The sequence below is a fragment of the Astatotilapia calliptera genome, chromosome 7, assembly GCF_900246225.1.
Source record: "Astatotilapia calliptera chromosome 7, fAstCal1.2, whole genome shotgun sequence".
NCBI lineage: Eukaryota > Metazoa > Chordata > Actinopteri > Cichliformes > Cichlidae > Astatotilapia > Astatotilapia calliptera.
The window spans coordinates 64,320,105-64,341,153 of record NC_039308.1 but is presented as its reverse complement, the minus strand read 5'-3'; the positions used below and the strand labels follow the sequence as shown (position 1 = coordinate 64,341,153).

The 21,049-nt window shown below is 40.8% G+C and overlaps 1 protein-coding gene across 2 annotated transcripts in view; it reads right to left on the bottom strand.

Annotated features, from left to right (window-relative positions):
• Positions 1-21,049, bottom strand: part of LOC113027094 (neural-cadherin-like) — a 105,342-nt gene that overhangs the window by 3,276 nt on the left and 81,017 nt on the right. For both annotated transcript variants that reach the window (XM_026176573.1, XM_026176574.1), the window contains exons 21-31: positions 19,824-20,053; positions 19,067-19,344; positions 17,033-17,247; positions 15,524-15,651; positions 15,209-15,336; positions 12,938-13,061; positions 11,533-11,716; positions 11,136-11,302; positions 8,653-8,917; positions 7,976-8,159; positions 4,589-4,836 (exon numbers count right to left, since the gene is read on the bottom strand). In XM_026176573.1, the coding sequence (XP_026032358.1) occupies positions 4,589-4,836; positions 7,976-8,159; positions 8,653-8,917; positions 11,136-11,302; positions 11,533-11,716; positions 12,938-13,061; positions 15,209-15,336; positions 15,524-15,651; positions 17,033-17,247; positions 19,067-19,344; positions 19,824-20,053 (2,151 nt within the window). The remainder of the gene's footprint in view (positions 1-4,588; positions 4,837-7,975; positions 8,160-8,652; positions 8,918-11,135; positions 11,303-11,532; positions 11,717-12,937; positions 13,062-15,208; positions 15,337-15,523; positions 15,652-17,032; positions 17,248-19,066; positions 19,345-19,823; positions 20,054-21,049) is intronic.

The following is a 21,049-nucleotide window of genomic DNA, read 5'->3' as shown; positions in this document are numbered from 1 at the left end:
TTTTTATCTGTGTACGTTTTTTTGGTCTCTATATATTGGCGCTTGCCTCTGTCTTTCCTTTTCCATTCCTCACTCATTAAGTCTCTCAGTGTTCCTGTTTTTCAGTCCCTCTCTGGCCTCTGCCTGGCCTTGGCTTTTATCTCTCACATGAGATGGGATCCATTTCAACTAGAATAGTTTATATGGTGTGAGTCAAGTATCAGTTTAATTGGAAATCTTCTGAGAAATGCGGGGTAATCACATTAGTCTGGATTTTTCAAGTAATTGCTTCGAAAGAGAATAATGCGGCAACGACTCATCGGGGGTCACGCTAAAAGGTACTCACAAACAAAGACAAAAACAAGTCCCGCGAGCTAGTCTCCACCAACTTCTTATTTCTTCTGCTACACTTTTCTGCTTCTGTTCTGCACTCATATTAGATAGAAAAATAGAGTCTGCAAGCATCCCCCTCCCTCGATCCTCAGCTGACCCTCCTCAGTATGGGGTAGAGGGGAGAACGGTATTGATCAGCTGACCTGGCTCCTTCACTGTTACGCCAGAGTACCCTTGCAGAAAACATCAGAATTTTGATAAGGCCCGGCACCAACCAGACGGCAGCTTGAGCCCCTCGCCTCGAGAATTACCTGCTCTGAGGTGCTGCCTGCAGGCCCGCGCTCAACCCTTAAAAAATCACCTGAATTGATATGAAAAGAATCTCTGGAGGGGAGGAGTTCGATACGCAGCGCAGTGGAGCTTAAGAACACTCCCTCCATCACACAAACACACACACAACTGCTAACAGGTAAACACTGACCACACCGCCCACCCACACACACCGAGGCTGCCTTCCCCCCTACACCTGCAGCCACTACTGCCTCAAGTTATATGGGTGTGTGCAGCTAAACTCCAGTGAGATCAATATCACTCAGGGTGGAGAACAACCATCGCACTCATTCATCAATCCATAACACCACTGCTGCCTCTTTGCCCTCTAACCATTACTATGACCAGGGTATTATGATGTTAGCCTCGATCGGACCGTGCATTATGAATGAGTATGGAGTAAACGACAACAGAGCCTGATCAAAACACTTAACCCTTTCGCTGTAGCTCCAGTCTGAGGTTAATGAGGGAAAAATGAGCTCCGAGACAGATGAAACATCAGCGGAAGACGAGGGAGAAAAGAAAAGTGACGACCGAGCAGAAGGAAATGAGACAGGTGAGAGATGAGAAGGAGTTGGAAAAAAATTATTTATTTATAAAAGTTTCAGGGGATGAAAAGGACAGGCACTTTACAAGATCGTTTGGCAGCCAGAGCCCATATGGGTAGCTAATTTCTGCTATTCATCAAGAAACAGAACGTCAGATCTGATGCTGGATTAATGAGGATTGGTCAGACATTGGCTCATCTGGCTCTGTCAATAACACACACTGAACTCAAATTCTGTAAGCTTGTGATGGCTTATGTAAAACTTAATAATGAATGATCATTTTAACTTTTAATGCATGTTGAGGCAGAGTAGGAGTCCCCCTTTAATTTAGCACCCAGCTAGTGGTCTCACTTAGTGCAGAGAGCGTGCTGTATGCGAGTGTGTTATTGTGGTGATGGGGATCATCATTAAACAACTACATACAGTACAAACAGCTGTTCTCTGACTCAAAAAGTGGATTGATTTTGCTTCCACGTTCAGCCAAGACGGCCGATTTCTCTTTTTTCTTCATTATGTTTTAGTGAAAGATTTATTTTAGTTTATAGTGTGTGGTTTTTTAAGGTGCGAAAATGTAATTACGCTCACCAAAGAGTGCTACTCTAATCTGAATTGCATTAAGGAACAGTTTGTAATTCTTGGTGAGGTGAAAAGTTTGAGCCTTGAATATAAATGCCTCCGCTGCAACAGTGGACAAGCTATTTCAAATGGACTTCTTTTAGTTAGCATGCAAGCAACACATGAATTTTCATGATAGATGCCAAGGCCACACTTCATCATCTTTGAATTCATTATCAAATATTGAAGACTGCTTTGTATGTTTCACTCTCGTGTGTCAGAATAACTGATGTCCCAATACTAGCCACATGCCCTGGAGGGAACACGAAGTTAGTTATAGCGGCAGGGACAGTGTATTGAATTGCCCGAGCGTTTTATAAGCCTGTATGTGACAGAAAGACTCATAAATAGCAACGTGGCGCTATAGAGAGAAGTGACTGCTGCTACATACACACACGGGCATGTGTTTAGCTTTGTGAGTAGCAGAAACAAACATAGTTCCTTAGTTAGAAACCCTTAAAGTAATGCCGTTAACTCATTCCTTTCCTAAACATTAACCATGAATTAATGCAATCGTCCTTCTTTTTTGACACAATTGGCGAGATATCAATGCATACGCATTTAAAAAGGCCCCGCTGGCAGCAGATGTGGGAAGATATTGAATCTTGATTCTATTAGATCTTAACACAGCTTATGAGACCATCAACCATGCAGCTTTATTAGACTGCTTATACAAGCGGGCCAATGCCATCAGTACTTAACTGCTTCAAGTCTAGAGCTGAAACATTAGTTGAATAATGAATTTGTTGATCAGTTTTGATGGCTGATCAAGCTGTTTCCCCGGTTCATTTTAGCCTCTCTCTCATTCGTCTTTCGACACATCGATAGATGTTATGTATTTTCAGCTTCTGCCATTTCATAGAGTAAACAATCAGTTTATGATTGACAAAGAAAACAAACACAATGTCTACCAATACTCAAATTATCTTGTGTCTTTTTCACTCTGAATGTTGTTTTGTGTTTCTTTATAGGCTTCATACTAGTCTAGTGATAGAAAGGAATTAAATTATCTGCCATTCTAAACAGACTCACACTTGTACCTTCTTCTGGAGTCAAAAGGTATAGTTTTCATTTCTTGACTGTTGGCTTTCACCTTTAAAACTGATCATCACTGAAAGTTTCTGCACCTTAACAAAACGAATGCATATTTTCTGTTTTTAAAAACATTTGTTTTGACTTTCCTCAGCTAAAAAAAAAAAAAAAAAGTAAACCTAATACATGGCTAGGAAAGGTTTTCCATATATGTATTTATACTGCCCCAATTTAATAATGCATGTACTCAGACATCAATCACGAACATGAAAATGTCAGAACGGAGCAGCTCAGTTCTCAACAGGCACAAAGAAAAGCCAGCATCGCCCTCATCTTATGATTATTGATTTTAAGATTCTGCTCCTCACATACAAAGCAGTCAGTGGCTCTTCTCTGGTATACATTTTTAAACTTATGACCCCTCAAATGTCAGAGCGCAACCACAGATCACCAGATGAGTCTTCAAAGGGAAGGTCTTTCAATGAAGGCTCACACACTTCATCACCCAAACCTTGACAAGTCTGTCTTTCTCGTAAAATATTTTCTAAAACCTTACTTTTTAAAAAGCAGGATTTTGAGGTTACGTGATCATTTTTTCTAGTATCAGTGTAATTAAAGTATAATATTGCTCATATTTTGAATCTTTTATACGACATGCATATCTGTAGGGTTAGGGTTAGGTTACCATCCAACCTGTTGTATGACATTTTTGCCTAACTGATGTAACAAAATTGAAAAACCTATAAAATAAGAATTGCAAGGCCAAAATGCATGTATGTATGAGACTTCATGTGAAAAGTAACAATCTCTAGATTATAAAATTATGTGCAAAATGCACATATTTATTTGCCCAATATACACACTCATCCAACTCAAAATTTTGCTTTAACGTGTAATTCTGTGACTCTAAGCCCAGTTTAAACCTTAAGCCTGAGAGTGATTCTGGAAACTTTGACAGCTTTTAACAGAATTTAAGTATGTTTTTTTTTTTTTCCTAAATCAAACCCTTACTGTTGAATCAACCTCCTAAAGTTTTGCCTGTTGTGTGCGATTCTCATTACAGCTCCACATGCTGTATATTACAGTGAAGTGCACACTTTGGCCATATTAGGGTTGACTTGGGAAAACAGTAATGCACGGAAAAGTATGGGCAGAAATGGATAAAAAAAACCCATCAAGGGGTAAAATGAGTGGATGGTGGGATATAAAATAAGATGGAAAGATAAAAAGTAAGGCTGAGAGTGAAATTGACTCCTGAAGTCAGAGAATAACATTGGGAGAGACAGGGAATACAGGTGTGATGAGAAATATAGAAAAACACATAAAGAAACGCCCCTTTTCTCCAAGGAATCTTACAGCTTCCCCATGAATCACAAAATACGACATACAGTGTTTCTCTCCCCGCTTCTCTTCCACTGCAGATATTTGTTTCATGTTTTCACCAACCACCCATGGAGAAATCACATCCTGGCACAACTCAAGAGATCAATAACACTACAAGATATGTGTGTGAATAGATTTCACAGGACCAAACCTGGGTGAAAAACTAATAAAACAGTGGATGTTACAGATAAAACCATAACATGATGTGATAATTAAAGCGTGACAACAACAAACAGAAATAAAAGAACACAATAAATGAAAAGAAACACCTCAGACAAAAAAGCGGAACAAAAAACATACAAAAACTGAGCAGAGATGTTGAGTGTTGGGTTACCACAGGTAGAAGAGGACATAGTCGACATAGCTACCTAGAAAGGCCATGACACAGATACTGATGGCGAACATGGAGCTCAGGCTGAGGCTGTTGCTGTCTTCGTGGAACATGGCAAGCGTCACCTCGCAGTGCCGGCCCCGGTATCCCTCACTGCAGCGGCACGAGTATTGGGACGGAGAGTGAGCCACGCAGGTGCCGTGGCGACAAGGCCGGCTGGCACAGAGTGTGTAGACGCAAACTTTTCCCAAAGAGCTCTCTTTGGTTATATGGCCTGGGGGGCATCTGCACGGAGAAGACACAGCAGTGTAATGCTGAGACAAGAAACACTTGGGAAGCTGTCAGATAAAAAAAGAGCACTGCACTCCACAGAGTTATGAGACCTAAGCTGACAGTGTAAAAATAATACCCTGAAGAGTTACACCTCTTATATCAGATTCAAAGATATGCTCTTTGAAGGTTACAGTGTCGACTGTAACTGGAGAGGGGGGAAAAAAACAGTAAAAGAAATTGAGAAGCTAAGATTGGCTTTGCAGTAGTGGTTCCTCTGTATATTTGTACAAAATATCCCCTGAATATCATTCACCCCTACCCCCTGCCTCTCTCACTGGTTTGTATCCTGAGGCACTGCAGCAATCACAGAATATGGATGTCAAAGTCCCCACTGGCTGTAAGTTTCAAAATCACAGCCGGGAAATTTAGTCGTCCTGCAGAGTTTAAAGGTGCAGCCAAGGCCCTGACTGTCACTGCTGTTATACACTATTCTCTCACGTTCACACGCTATTAGACACACAGTATAACAGGCATGCTCTTAAAATAGCTGCCATCTGGTGGACACTTTGACTTCAAGTGTATACATAAAAATGGAGTTTGCACTAGTGTGGAACTCTCTGTGTTATGATTCACTGTCATGGCTTATTAAGGCACTTAACAGAGCCAAGCGAACAAGTGAGCATGTTTGTCATGGTAAGTGTCTAATGTCAAGAATGATCTGAAATTAGCACAGTGTTGGAATGTTTTTAATTGCTTCTTTTCAAAAGTCCACAAAAATCTTTGTATTATTATGTTGACGTAAATGTAATATTTTTTTCTCTGCTTCTTATCTATTGTTATTTTTCTATGTGCTTAAGTGGCGTGTTCCAGTATATTGGAATATATTGATTTTTTTTTTAAATATATATCGCAGTGTACATCACTTTGCAATGATGTTTCTGAAAAGCGCTTCATAAATAAAGTTAGATCTATTCTTAACTTTTTTTATTATTTGGTAACTTTGATAAATACTCGGGCGGTTGTCACATAAAGAACAACCTACGAACAGTGCGATAAACAATAACACATCAAGTACTTATTGTGTAGGAAGCCATGTGTGACCAGGTCAGCTCATGCCGAATGAGCTCAGCAGTCGCAGATGGCTTATGTAGAAGCAGTTAGTGAAGCCGACCGAGGACAATAACAGCACTTGCTGAAACATGTAAAGCCTTTGTCCACTGTGAAAGCCGTCCTGATAACAGAGACCATTTATACAAAAACAAGCCATTCATGTGCGTTGCCACATTACTCTTCATACTTTGCATACAAGACATTACATATGTGACATCACATAAGGTATACTAACTGTGCATGGTATTTCTGCTTAACTCTGTGGCCCTTGGATGCTGTTCCTCTTGACATTTAGTTAACAAATTGAAATATTTCCTAATCCTGTCATAGATGACCTCTGGAAGTTTGCTCCTTTGAAACCTGACCACCATACCTTGTTTATAATGAATAGCAAAATGTACATTTAAACAAACTGCACTCATATAGCTCTTTTCTACTAGATCTGAGCACTCAAAGTGCTTTCTTACTATAACCCTCATATACACATTCATATGGGTCGTTACCACCAGAGATTTCAGGTGAAACTACTGTGAGACCTTGTATCATGTGACCCGTTTAGGTCACTTGACACAAGATGTGAGCAAGAGTGAAGCGGTTGAGGCACGTGGGGCGGGATCTCAAGACTTCTTTAAGTTGCTTTCTTTTTCAACTACTTGGTCGTCCATAAATGACTGAGAACCTACGCGATCATGTCAAGACTACATTGTAGGTGGCTGACAGCTTTTGTAATAAGCAGTCACCTCTGTTCAATGATGGCTTTTCGCAGTGGACACAGACGTCTTCTTGCAATCTGTCTTCACGGCCCAAAATGTGAACACTGGCCTCCTTGAAAGAGTGACCTTTGTACTCTGAGTGCAGATGTACAGCTGAATCTTGCGATACAAGACTCATCTGTACTTAGAGGATAATGGTTACAGATGGTTTGAAAGAGGAGTATTTCAAACCTCATGTGATTATACACATGAATAATAGTGGGTCAATGACAATGTTCTAAGGGACAATGCCCACTAGAGTTTAAAAACTAGCGACTCTCCACTAAAACTGAACAAGTCTCTTGGATGAGAGTTGAAATGTCTTAAAAAAACTTGAAGTCTAATCACCTTCTTTTCAAGCTCTTAAAACAACCATGACCTGGATGACTGAGAACCTACACAGACAAGTGCTTTTTTCTGTGCCCAGATTTTGTCTAACATTCAGACAACGAACCCCAATGGATGGCTACAGGGCAACTTAGGGTTCAGTATCTTGCACAAGGATACTTTATCATGCAGACTATGTCACAGACTGAGGAATGAGGATCCAAATGCAGACTCTAAGGCTGAACAGGTGAATATAAAACTGACCCTTATTTGAGTTTGAAACCAAAGTCCATGAGATGCAAAAAGCTAATAGAAAACAAAAGGATCTAAACAGCTCCATGAAACACAAGGCAGTATTAAAAGAAGCAAGAACAGACTGGACTTATATACACACACACACACACTGAGCACACGAAACACAGTCAGGGAACTAAACACGCCTAAACTAAATCAGGGTAATGAGACACAGCTGAAGTAATCCATGATGGTAAAACAGGTAAAGTCAAACTAAAGAGAAAGCACGAGAGACAAGACGGGAAAACTAAAAACAAGATGGGAGACATCAGATACTTTACACAGGGGAGCCAGGATAAACTGAAAAACCTATAAAAAATCTATAACCATGAACAGAACCCAGATAGCTGGCATTTTAATGAGACTATAGAATGTGGCAGCAATAACTCACATATCAATACACAAGGAATTCACAACACCATCAACTTGTAATAAAATTAGTAATGTCAGCACTGAGCTTCCAGTCCTATATAACAAACAATATTAAGACTTATACACTTAAACACAACAGTAGTTGCTTGTGCTTTAAAAATGTACGTGTGCTCTGGCTCCCTTAGTTTGTCATGAACCCTGGGGTTGTGTGCTTGAGTTTGAGGTATTGTATTTCGGACTCTTCTGTCTCCTTCTTAGTTTTAGTTCAGGTTTTTTATTCTGTAAATTTGCTGCACCTGCACTCATGGTGTCTCCAGAGGTCCACGCAGACCAAGGGAGGGGAGCAGTGGTGCTTCCTGCAGGCATCTGAAGCACAGCCGACAGAGACCCCCTGTGAAGTGACCACCTGAATCCCCTCTGAAGGCTGCTCCTCATCCAGGGAGATGGAGCGGCCATTAAACCTCAAATCCCGTAAGCAACCTAGTGTAAAAAGGAAAAAGAGAAGGAAGAAGAAAAAAATTGTTTACAAATCCAAAAGAAGCACAAAACCAGTCCTCAGGCAAAATCTTTTATAGACACACATTTACTCTGTGGCAGGGGTTTAAAGTCAAATAAACAGACACACTTGCATTAAGGCACAAAAACATCTGCAAACCAGTGCTCAGACATGCTCTCACACAGGCAAACACATGAACAGCCTCAGGCCAGGTTGTCATCATAGGCTTTTATTTATGGATATTTTCCTCTTTGCTGGCTAGTTTGCTCACAGTTGGAAGCATGAGGTTCAACACATTACTTAAATACACACCAGTGCCACTGACTCACTTCTCTTATCTGCTGGAAACCACAGCATCAACACACCAGTACCAGTAAATACCTGTTTGACCACTAAGTCATTCATAAATTATTCATTATCAGATTTTTCTCCACTCATTTATCTTATTCTTTCAAAGACAGCTGCATAGCAACCTACCCACAAAGCTCCTGTTATGTCCTGAGGGAAAAGAGTTTCCGAGCATCACCACAGCGGGGTCAATGATGATCTCCCGACTTTGTCCAGGTGAGGCCGTTACCTCTCGCCGTCCTCCGCCTCTGTCAAGTTGCAGGGTGAACTCTCTCCCATATCGGTACAGCTCCAACTCATGCCAGTCTCCATCATCCAGGCGATGGTAAGGCAGTGTGATGTTATAGTCTCCATCTCCAAGGTTGTAGAAAACAGCCAGATGACCCTGAAAAACCTAAAAAGCATAGTAATGCTTAATTTAAGATTCTGATGAGGAAGCAACAAAACTCTGCTACTGGAGACTTTAAGGCTTTTGTCTAAAAAGCTGGTCATTTTTGATGTTAGTCTTTATGTTAGTGTAAACTTCAAGAGTGTGACTCAAACTGTGAAATGAGGTGACACAAATACTAACTGCATTCCTGCTGTACTGTGCTGTGTTGATGGGCAAAAACAGATTGTGAGCATAACAATATCATAAGAGTTAGGCCAGTTCCCACGATGTGGAAAAGGTTAGGTTGTGAAATTTAACTATCTGGACAAGTAGACCCTCCTTGGTGGACTAGCCAGAAAAATGTCGTGAACGTTTCAGTGGTAAAAATTAATTCAGCAATTTTGCAGCCATGACGCTTTTCAGAGATGCCGTACACATCGCTGCATGGCAGAGGCCAGAATCATCCCGAAGGGAAGGTATACAAGAAACAACAATTATCTTCAGCAGTTAAGGATGAGCGAGCAGAATGGACTCAACCAATGAGCGGCTCCCGCAACTGCAGCTTGTACATGTCCACAGCTTAATTGGAAACAGTGGGGCAAGATAATTCACATTCAGCGCAGCCAGCATTAACTATTGCTCCCTCAGCATGAGTATCTCAAATGTGCCTCACCTACTGGTCAAACACACACACATGCACAAAGTAAAGGCTGACTGTGCGCTCCCTATTGCCTCATCCTGCCCTCAAGTCTGCAACAAAAATGAGCAAAGGACTCAATCGATACTTAAAGGAGAAAAATCAGATTACACAAACTTTCTGCAGAGCCCCCAGAGATCTACGCAATCACCACTTAGCACAAAATCTTCAAGCAAATGTCTAATGCCTGAACCTTCACATTTCAAATCCCATTCAATAATAAAAATGTCAGAGTTTTAAAGTTTTACTGTTTCGGAGGGGTGTGATGATCTTTGACAGTATTGCGGTTCATGTTTGTTACTGCCCCCCCAAAAAAGCTTCTTTGCAGAGTGCATTAGATAAATGTTTTCTTTAAAGAGCCTCCATACTCCTTGGAGAGGTACATGCTGTTTATACCCAGCTAGCCCCTCGTAACCTTTGTGTGAAAGTGTGGTTATTTATTCAGTGTGCACTCTATTCCATATCTACCCTTAAGAAAAAAGGGCAGAGAGGCAGCCCTTTAAATTAGAGTTTGTTGTCAGAAAACACACCAGGATGGTGCTCAAGTGTTTCTAAGAGCTTTGAGACAACTGGGCTGAAAATGTTTCAGTGTGCCGCTGCAGACAGACATCAGATACTTTATACAGCTCACCAATTCAGCTCCAGAGAGGGTTTCACACAGAGGCTTCACAGCCCACATACAGTAAAGGCTACAGCATTTTCCTTTTCCTGTCACCGCTGCACGGCGGCAAGGGAAGAGGACAACACTGTTTCTCGTCGTGTAGTGTAAAGACCCAAAGAACAAGATTTGATTCTTTAAACAATGCTGTCGGACAAATAACAAGCATGTTTTCAACGACAGACCAGTGGTGTGGAAACCATAAAAACGGTGACAGGTTCACTGCAAACAGGTGACCTGTGAGTTCACCAAAAGTGGCAGCCCTAACAGAGATGTTTACTTCCAGGTGCTGTTCACAGTTGGCCTGTCAGTGAGTGAGACAGAAGGCTTTGACAACAAACACTGGCTTCATATCCACTCAGGCAAGAGAGGCATGCTATTATGGAGGTTTGGCAAAGAGAAGCAGACTTGACTCGGTGTGAGCACCTTTCCACCCTCGCCGTGGCACAGCAGCAGCATGTATGCAGTCATCACTTTGAGCTGCCCACTTGAACTAAGCTGTGTTGAAACCCTAAAGCTCAGAGCGAGGGATCTGACCTCTGCCTATTACAGTACACATCGTTGTTCTCTTGCCACCCTAAATTGTGCTTCAAATATTAACCAAAGGCAGAAATAAGCCTGAACAGAAGAGGCATCATTTTTTAAAATAGCAATCTCTCAATAGGAGCATTCTGCCGACTTACTGAAAGGCCTTTTTGAGAACATACATATGTCAATCACCAGCCCCCTCTGTATCCACCCCTATGTCTCAAACCCTGGTATTAATCACTCTTAGTTTGACAAGCATTTTCAGCAATCATTGTCTGGGTCCTAATCATCATTTTAAAGCTCATAAACAAGACAATCATGGCTGTCAAGGTTGAGGGGAGTGACCGGTCATGACTCACCTCTAAACGCAGGTATTCGTTCTGCTCCTGGGAAAGCAGGCTGAGGATAACGCCGGTGGCTGCACGTGTTCGCACCCCAACCTCGACACTAGTCTGTCGCGCCGGTAGGGACCAAAGAAGGTGGAACTGAATGTGGCTCCGGCCGTCAAAGGAGAACTCTCGAGCCACTTGTCAATCAAAAACACACAAAGCTTGTTCAATTAATTTAACCGTCATAAGGGAAATACACGAGGTTATCACAGCAAGAGCATGCTGCTCTGCAAAAACACTTTATGTAAGGCAAGGTTATCTTCCCACAGCAGCAACTTTCCAAATTGGTTTGTACACTTTGCAAAGTTTTAGATGTAAAACTGACTGGAAACGTCACAGTCCACCGAAACGTATCCGGCATGCGTACCTTGATCGCACTGTGGCCCTGTAAAGCCTTTTTCACACAGGCAGCTTAAAGAGCCCCAGTCCCCATGACAGTGACCCCTCTTGCCACAAGAGGAAAGCTGCTCCAGGCTGGCGCAGTGGTCATCAATGAGAGTGCAGCCTGGCAATGTGTTGGAGGATTCAGCAGGGGAACCAAGGTCATATAGCTGAATGTAAGAATAAGAGGAGAAAAATGTGAAGATAGTGAAAATACAGCAACGTTGGAGGTATCTGTCCTTGTAGTTCTAGTGGATGGGATGAAAAGAAACATGACTGCAAAGAACTTTGTGTTATTACCGTAAATGAATGAAGGATACTATAGCTTTACATTTGATTTTTTAATTGTTTAATAATATCTTAAATCTTGGCTTTCTTAAAAGTGTTAGTTTTTACACTAATGGTTAACAAGAGCTACAAATATTATCAGAGGCACTATGCAACACATAAATGCTGTAGAACTATTGCTAAAGCACAGAAAATCCTGAATCATGTCACACTGATCAATAAAAGATGTACTTGACACCTGGATTTAGGTGGCAGGCACGGTGTCTTATTTCTGCAGACAAAAGTGTTGGCTGCATTAAAATGAAGGCGCTGCACTTTCAGCAGCAAATGAAAGGGTGTAAATTCTTTCAGTATAAAAGTGGTTACAGTCACGGGTTAGTGTTGTCATTACTGTAGTAGCAGCTGTTATCTGTACTGATTCCATGTACTTCTGGTAACAATTCAAAAGTGCTTCCAATACAGTATTAAATACGGCACAGCATGGGGAAGCATGGTGACACTGTGGTTAGCACTACTGCCTTACAACAAGAAGGTCCCAAGTTCAATTCCACCATCAGGTGTGTACTTTGCATGTTCTCCCTGTGTTTGTGTAGGTTCACTCCAGTTGCTCTAGCCTCCAAAGAAATAGCAGCTAGTGGGGATAGGTTACTCTAAAATCGCCCGTAGTAATAAATGTTACTTTGCACATTATTACTTTATAGTTTGCAAACTATTCGTTTACTAATTAAGCAATGCAGCATGTGTGTAAGGCAAATACATTTAGATGTACTATCATCTAATACATGATAAAGCATTACCGAGTATAATACTGATAACATTCTGCATCATTACTGGTACATTTACATTTTAAAGACAGAGACACCAGAAGAAAAAGGGATAAGTAACCAACATCAACATTCATACGGTTTCCCCGCACTACCTTGAGGTCACATTTACATTCTTATTGAAGTGGAGACCTCCATCACCTACACGGCCTGTCATCCGAACAGGTAAACAATAAGAGGTACAGTACAGTAGTCAATTCACCCATCTACCCAACCAGCTTTATAAAAAGGCTTCATGGTAATGCATATGTGGTAATCTTGACCTGCTCCAGACTTTACCTTGCTGTCCACACGCAGGTTCCTTATACATCCAGTATAGTGTTTGTGCTGTAGCTGGGGATATTCATATGACATGTTCTCATTGATCCCTCCGAGCTGCAGAACATGACTTCCATTGAAATACCTGAAACGCATGCAGAACAAAAACTGAAGAAATCGAGCAGAAGAAAAGGAACCAGGCTCAGTATGTTCTCAAGGCTACAATTAAAAACACAGCTCTCAATATAACGAAGGACACAGCAGTCAAACCAATGCATACAAAGCACATTGGCCTTTCATAGTAGAGATTCACAGATGATTCTGAATCTTTCTGAGGCTTTCATCACCTTTACATCTTTAGACAGCAAATTGTTCCTTTTCTATTATTTTTAAAATATGCATGATGGGTCAATTACATTTGCCTGAAACAACCAACTAATATGCTAACTAATATTCTATAATACTGGTGGTATTTTCAAAACGAGATGTACAAAGTGATCATTTTAGCTTGTTAACCTGGTATCTGACCTGCAAATGTCGTAACTATTAATGTTCCCTATACAAGTCACAACACACACAGTTAAATGCTTCTTAAAGGTTCACAAAATTTAGAGGTTATTACCAGCAATAGCAGCAGTATAGCTCTGATGTGCATTGTTAACTTCAGAAGCTCACAGCTTAATTACACAACATAATAATGAGCACAGTGGCAAGCCAAGGCCGCGATAGGGGGGAGGGGACAAATGTATAGCTGTGACAAAGCGAGCGCCACTATTAACAGAAACATAGTGAAAGATTAGTTTGGCATTTTAAGGATTATATCTGAGGCTTTTATCAACAGCTCCCCTCCTCCAGAGAGGCCTGCTTGGTACACAGAGAAATTGAACGCTCTGAACTCAGACTAGTCTGAGTCACTATCTGATCTCATTTACAAATAATGCTCGTGCATAAACACAATTTCTGATATTATTTATGCAGCATGAAGACTAAAGGTTTTGCATGACTGCAGCATCACATACCAGACATAAACGTATTGTTTTAATGTTTTATTTATTTTGCAGAAATAGAGAAAAAACAGACTGTAAATGAAGTTTTTAAATTGTTGCATAAATGCAATTAGTCTGATTTCCAAGTGATGTGTGTCCAATGGGCACAGACCAAAATGCCTCAGGATACAATCTGATAGACATAAAACTAATCAGAGCAATGAAACATGATGGAAAAATGTAAACAGACTGCAGCATGCAGAAATGCCAGTCGTGAGAGCAATTACTGCCAGCTTGGACAAAGCCGGTTGGAATTCTGCTTGAATGTGACGGGAGCTAGACTCATTCTTCCTGAGTAAATGAAACATGAGCTGCCCGATTTGTCATTTTTCCTGCTAAGATATTGAATCTGAAACATTTAACTGAGTATGAATAGAAAATAAATCAGCAGCAATTTTGATTTTGATAGCAATGGTTTAAATTATTTATTTATTATTTTTATTATTAGTCAAAGCAAAGGATGTATTACAAATGGCACTTTCATAGTAAACTAAGAATCCAACATTAAAATGCTATGAGTTTGCCGGCAAGCAAAGATCAGCCCTTATCTACTAAAGCTGGTCTCTGGTTTCCAATAAGACATTTCCAAGCAGTGTTGACATGATGTACAAACATCCTTATCATTTCAGTCACCTCCCAAACAATGTCAATAGAAGCTTGGTTTTGGTGGAGACATCTTCCTGTTAAAAGGTAGTTTTTCCTCCCTACTGTCACCGAGTACTGGCTCATAGGACAATGTCTCATTGCTTTTTTTTAATAAGGTCCTTAACTTACAGCATTAAGCATCTTGAGCTGCCTGCTGTTGTGATTTGGCACGGCATAAAAAACCCTCTATCAACAATTGTGTGCATTCTTTGATTTTTTTAATAGTATTGCAAACTACTGCTGCTGTTGCTAGAGAACTATTTAGTCCTGTGGAAACACTGGGCATTTAGACACTGTCCCATGGGTCAGGCAGAGTTTTGGGTTTAAGACCAGCAAACAGAATGAATAATTAGCATTTAGGCAAATTTCCCCTGAGAAATTACAAAGCCCAACTGTTAAACAAGTTAAACAAGTGCAGCTATTGTATTTTTCTGTGTGTGCACTTGTGTGTACGGTAAATTATAACAGATTAATTGATTATCTCATTATTTATCAGTGGTGTCTTATTAAAACTGGCTCCCTTCAAAATTCAAAGGAACCACTTGATTTGTTATAATGTGCAGCATTGGTCACACTTTCTTTATTTAAATATTGATCTTACTTTCCCCTGTTGGGTGTGACTCCTCGGATTTCACAGGATGAGCGGTCCTCTGTCATTGCCCACGAGTCTACGCCTTCTGTCTCCATGACAATTGCAGTGGAACATCGATCCAGAGTAAAGCGCACTTCCTTTAAATTGGGCAAGAGTGAAGAGAGAGGTCATCTCTAATTTATGTGTAGATGTGTGAGTGTACTGCTGCCTGGCACTCTCTTAAAACTGTGGTGTATATGTATTATAATCTGATGTCTTCTGCGTACTCAGGAAGAAAATGGGGAATACATGCAGAGGGATTTGGCTTGAATGTGCATGTCTTACTTTACTGTTGCTCCTCACATCGAGGCGATGCCAGCGTCTATCAGCCACCCCGACATTATTTGTTAACTGGAGCACCAAGGTCCCAGAACCATGGTTAATTTTCAGGCTAGGCGTCCCTCCAATCAGCTCTGAGGAAGATAATGATGAGCATTTACATCAACTAGTCTAAAAATCAGCATAAAACTAAAAAAAAAAAATGCAGAATATTAAACTTTAAAAATCTAAAGGCGGAGTGAATAAAAAACTGTGATGAAATGCATCACAAACAAACAAAACAGGCAGGAAAAAAATGCAAGATGCAAATAACCAGTTTGTGTAAACACAGGAAAAACCCAAGGGATGTATGAAAGCATCTCACTTCAAAACAAAAACACAGTGTGAACCAAAAAGGAGGGTGACAATACAGTAACAAAGCCGAGCTGTACAACGGAATCAAAATTGCACCAGAAACAAATAGCTTTAAAATAAGTTGTCAAATTGTAAACAAAAGCAGCTTAATAGTCAGTTTCTCTGAGTTACTATTCCCAATGAGCTCTGTGCAAGATTTCTGAAATTAGAATTACATTTTTTTAAATGGTGACATAAATGACACTGAATTCACCTACAAATTCACCTAAAATCTGAGAGTTAAATATCTGAAAACCTGAATAAAATATATATGCATGGCTCGATATCAGCAGTGGTAAATTAGAAAGCATGTTTTCTGTAATTTCCCTGAATCAACCCCTTTGAGTAAAATACAAAATTATGGGTTGAGGGAATAGTAATTTGAAACTGTATGCATGTGAGTGCATGTATCACAGCACAAATATTTATACCATGATGGCGACAGCACTGTAATCCAAAAATACAATTCAGACTGGTTTCTATGGATCTATATCTACTCGAGGAAACTTAATTTATCTGCACAATTACAGCACATAATTTTAATTACATTAACAATAACATGAATCGCTGTAGTAACATCATTTCAGTTTCATTACCATGATTCTTATGATACTGAATCACTTTGTCTAGATGCTGCATAGTGTAACTATAAAGCTTTATGCATAGCTGTCCCAATGCAAAATAACCTATTCACTTTGATGAAATATTTACTGCTGTCCTTCACCTGGCAGATTGAGTTTTGAGCCTCTGTGTCAGCAAGAATAAACCCCACTGATGTGTCCTTGAGTGAGACACTGAAAGTCTATAAGCCTGTTCTAAAGCTGAGTCGCCACTCTGACGCAAGGGGTAAGCAAAACAGAATTCGTTATGGCAGACGGCAAACTATTACATACACATTAAACAGTGAAACGGGGTTTCCTGCATAGTACCACATTAACGGTATAACTCAGTCAAGTGAGTGCTCCTATCTCTCAGTGGTGCACTAACGAACGAAATTTGCCTCGTATATCTGATTAGCTACCACCCAGTAATTAAACACACAAAATTAAGTCGCAGGTTTGAGTGCAGTAATGGCCCAGAGGCCCCTTGGCACACATCTAATTATACAGACTCTTTCTTTACCTATGGCCATGTAGTCTTCACTGTCCCCAGGCATAAGAGTGGCCATCGGGCCGGCATACAGTAGCAGTCCGTCATCTTCCTCAGTCATAAACTCCAGTGAAAGATGGCTATCAAAGCAAGGCCTTATGGGGGGAAACCAGGCATAGCCGTTGCCAAGGAAACTAACTCTCATCTGCTGACAGTCTGGCCCCTCAAGCTGTGGGGGGCACTGGCACCTGTAGCACCAAGGAGAAAAACAGTGTGGAAAATCAAGGGAAAACAAGGGGAAAGAAACAATCAGTGTCATTCAGTTTTGAGTTCGGAGAAATCTTCACGCTGTCCAATCTCTGGATAAGTGCATGGCGACTTTTCTCCGGCATACGTGACAGCTTTGTTGATTCACGCAGACAGAGGTTTGACTTTGCTCTAACATGCTGGCTGTCAACAGACAGCTGGGAAAGCACTTTTTCAAATCAGCATTAGCCACGAAGCCCCAAATGTTCAACTCCACATTAAATCAATTAGCTATGAACACAACATTACTCTGATCTATTCTTTATCTATCACAGCTGTCTGAGCTGAACCCTCTGGAGGGAGTTCCTGCTCAGCACATCACATTTCCTTTGTTGGAAGATAATTATTTCCATTTCTCTCACTTTTCTATGTGTCGAAGCACCACAGATTTTCTCTTAAGGTATTACACACTGGCTGATAACTGTGCAAATGCTTCATCTTGTAGTTATCCACTTTGATTAGGACTTGAGTGGACTGGAAACCGGAAATTAAATGTGTTTTATGATTTTGCTGACTCTGTTTGTGAGACCACAGTGTTAAACATAAATAATCATACATAAATGCCATACAAAGATACACGTAGTAAAGAAAAACAGCTTATTTTTGATGGTGGGGATTGAGGGGACCAGTTGATCTCATCCTGTCCTCTCCACTGCAGGCATGTGAGACAAGCTGGCTTTGCTGATAATGTCAAAGCCATCTATTTTCATGCGGTGTCTGAGGAAAGCTGTGTGTACTGAGACTGTTAAGGGATGTTTCTCCCATTGCTGTTTATTCTGCAGAGGGGCAACACATGTCAGGAATACTGATCCATATGCAGCAAAAGGGGCGGCTTAGGCAGAGTGTAGCCTTATGCATACATATGCACACGCAAAGCACAGTGCACCTCGAGAGTCGTGCCGGTCCAAATCAGGAGGTGCATGGCATGTTTTTCTTACTTCTGACTGACAATATCTGATCAGCTGCTGTCTGAGGTTTCCTGTTAAGCTCCTTTGACAGAGAATAGAAGCAGAAATTGGATTCTTTACGGCTGGACTGCATTCACAGGAGCTCATATATGACACATACAGGGAGATACTCTTCTTACAGAACAAAGGCTCCTTGCAGCAATATACAGATCAATTGGAGCAGAGACAATTTAAAGAAAAGAATGTGTGCACGCTGCTATTGACAAACTTGCATGCTAACTGAAATTTTAAGAAGTTGTGTGCATAGAGGGGGAAGGGTTAATCCCCTTGCCCTATATATATTTTTTAATCCAAGCACAAGTATGTGCATGAAACAAAGTGCATGCTGTTTCTTCGGTGATATATGCTCACAGAGACCTACACCTGAATATTGACTGCAGACATTTATATATAAGGTTAAATTCAAAGTACAGGTCTATAACCTTGATACCGAGGTTAGACTCATTATTTGCATCCTGGCAAGATAAACTCAGACTTCAGTTTTCAAAATCACGTGGACACACTCAAACATTGATTCCACGGTATAAAGGCAAGCCTTTAAAAAAATGATGTAACTGCAGATTTAGCTAACAATACAGCCGAGCTCCTCAAGACTTTTAGTTCTTTTCGTTGCAGCTGAAGAAGATTTTTTTCACAGGGGACCCACAGTAATTCTGGGCTCAATTTCCAAGGTATCACTCTAACAGCAAATCTACTAGGACTAGAAAGAAGACTGCTGCTCTTATTTCCGTTAAATATCTTTTAAGAACCTATTTCATCTTAAGTTCTTTACAACTGCAGAAATGCCTCTCACCTGTATCCGTTCTGCGTGTCGATGCAGGTTCCCCCATTAAGGCAGGGGTTACTGGAGTAGGAAGAGCAGCGTTGATGGGTCATTTCTCTGGCAGCGCAGCCACACACAGCCAAGGATGTTACTTTCACTGAGACCAGGGATAAAGCACCCGAGTCTATCAAGGTGGGTGAGTCACTGATGCTTAACTGTGTGGAGCAGCCACCGGATGTCTTGCAATCGGTGTGCACGCACTCATCTACTTGCACCTGGTGCACGTTCGCACGCAATACTGACTGCAGCTGCAGAGAGGAAAGGAAGAGCGCAGCAGATGAGTGAGACAAAAACGAGAATTACAATAATTGTGGCTGAAGATAACAGGGATTTGTATCACCGATGCCGGTGGCGCGCGGGACACGCTGATTTACACTTGGCGAAACAAAACAGCTTCACGAGAAATGCAAAAGAGCAAGGCAAGGCCTTCATCATAAATATTTTAATATTCTAACTGACTACTGTTAAAGAATCATGATATGTCATTGGGTATGACAGATGAATCACAGCGATGCATAATGAACACATGGACGAAAGAGGGCAAGACAAAGACAACAAATAAATGGGAGAGACAAAGAGACATGACAGGGGCAGGCAGTAAACAGACACAAAGTTGGTGTGAAATCAAAGGGCAGATAAAAAGCTGCTGGTTTCCCTCAACCCCCCGAGTGTATCACTTGATATACAAGCACCGATGACTATCTATCCTACGTGATAACATATGTACCTTCTTTTTATGTGCGTCGAGGACACCGTGCAGCTTCTCTGGGCGCAGGTAGCCATTATCAGTTAGCACATTGAAGTGGATGTCCACAGTTTTTTCGTCTCTGTCTGCGATGCTAAAAACGTTGATACTCCCTGGTCTGACAGACAAGGTTTCAGACAGGAAGTCCCAGAACGCCTCGAGCCGACTCTTCCCCTCGACACGAGAGTCGATAAAATCTTTTGCTGTAATGCCTTCAGGAGACAAAGAGAAGGGAGGTTCGTGAAATAAGAACTACTGACTTGTCAATGACAACTATAGAGTTGATCAAAGTCTACCAAGTTCCTGATTCTATTAGCGTGAGACGTAGCCGAACATCCTTCTCTATTGATCCTATTTCCATTCTGAGTCATCCGTAAGGCAAATGAATCATGATGCACATAACACAAATTGTTTATTTTTTCACCGAAACAATGTTAGAGTCTTGACAAACTGTCTCGAACAGGATATTTTAATGACCGCGAAGGCAATCGCATTTGGCGTTTCACCTTCCAGTGATATGTGGAGAACGCGAGCAGTCACCTTTAATATCCCAAAAATGGTAACAACCTGGAATCAGACGCATCCATAACAGCCTTTGACTCTGTTTGCTGAATGACTTTTTAAATGTCAAGGACTTTACCTGACACTTCCAAACTGACCTTTATAACTCAAATGTACTCTGAGAGACTGTCAAAAAATGAACACTCTGACATAAACTTTAGAATGTTGAAGAAGGAGGAGGAAACGATTATCAACAAGCAGTATGAATGGTTGCTTTACAATGCTTAGAAATGTTAAATAATGCAAGTATAGAAAATTCTTTTGACAGCATATTATTTTTGTGTTAACTGGATTGACAACCTGATAATCATTCAATGAAAAGTACCAATTTATTCTTGCCTGTGGGAGATGCTGTCTTTTTCAACATCAGCCTCGAACAAGAATTTAACAGCAACAACAAAGAGCATGCTTTTTTTTGTCTGCGGAGGATGACTGAGAACAAGAATCCAATTGAAAACTTATTGTTATATAATTTTTTTTACTTATAGTCCTGGGGTCACGTACAAGGTGCAATCAAAATGTTCAGTTACTCAGCCCAAAATCAAAAACCTCCCATTATAGTTAGTCTCCTTGGGCATTACCATATTGCCTTTAGTGTGGCAGATATTTTTAGCTTGCTCCCTCAAAGTCCAGCTCCTGTCCCTAGT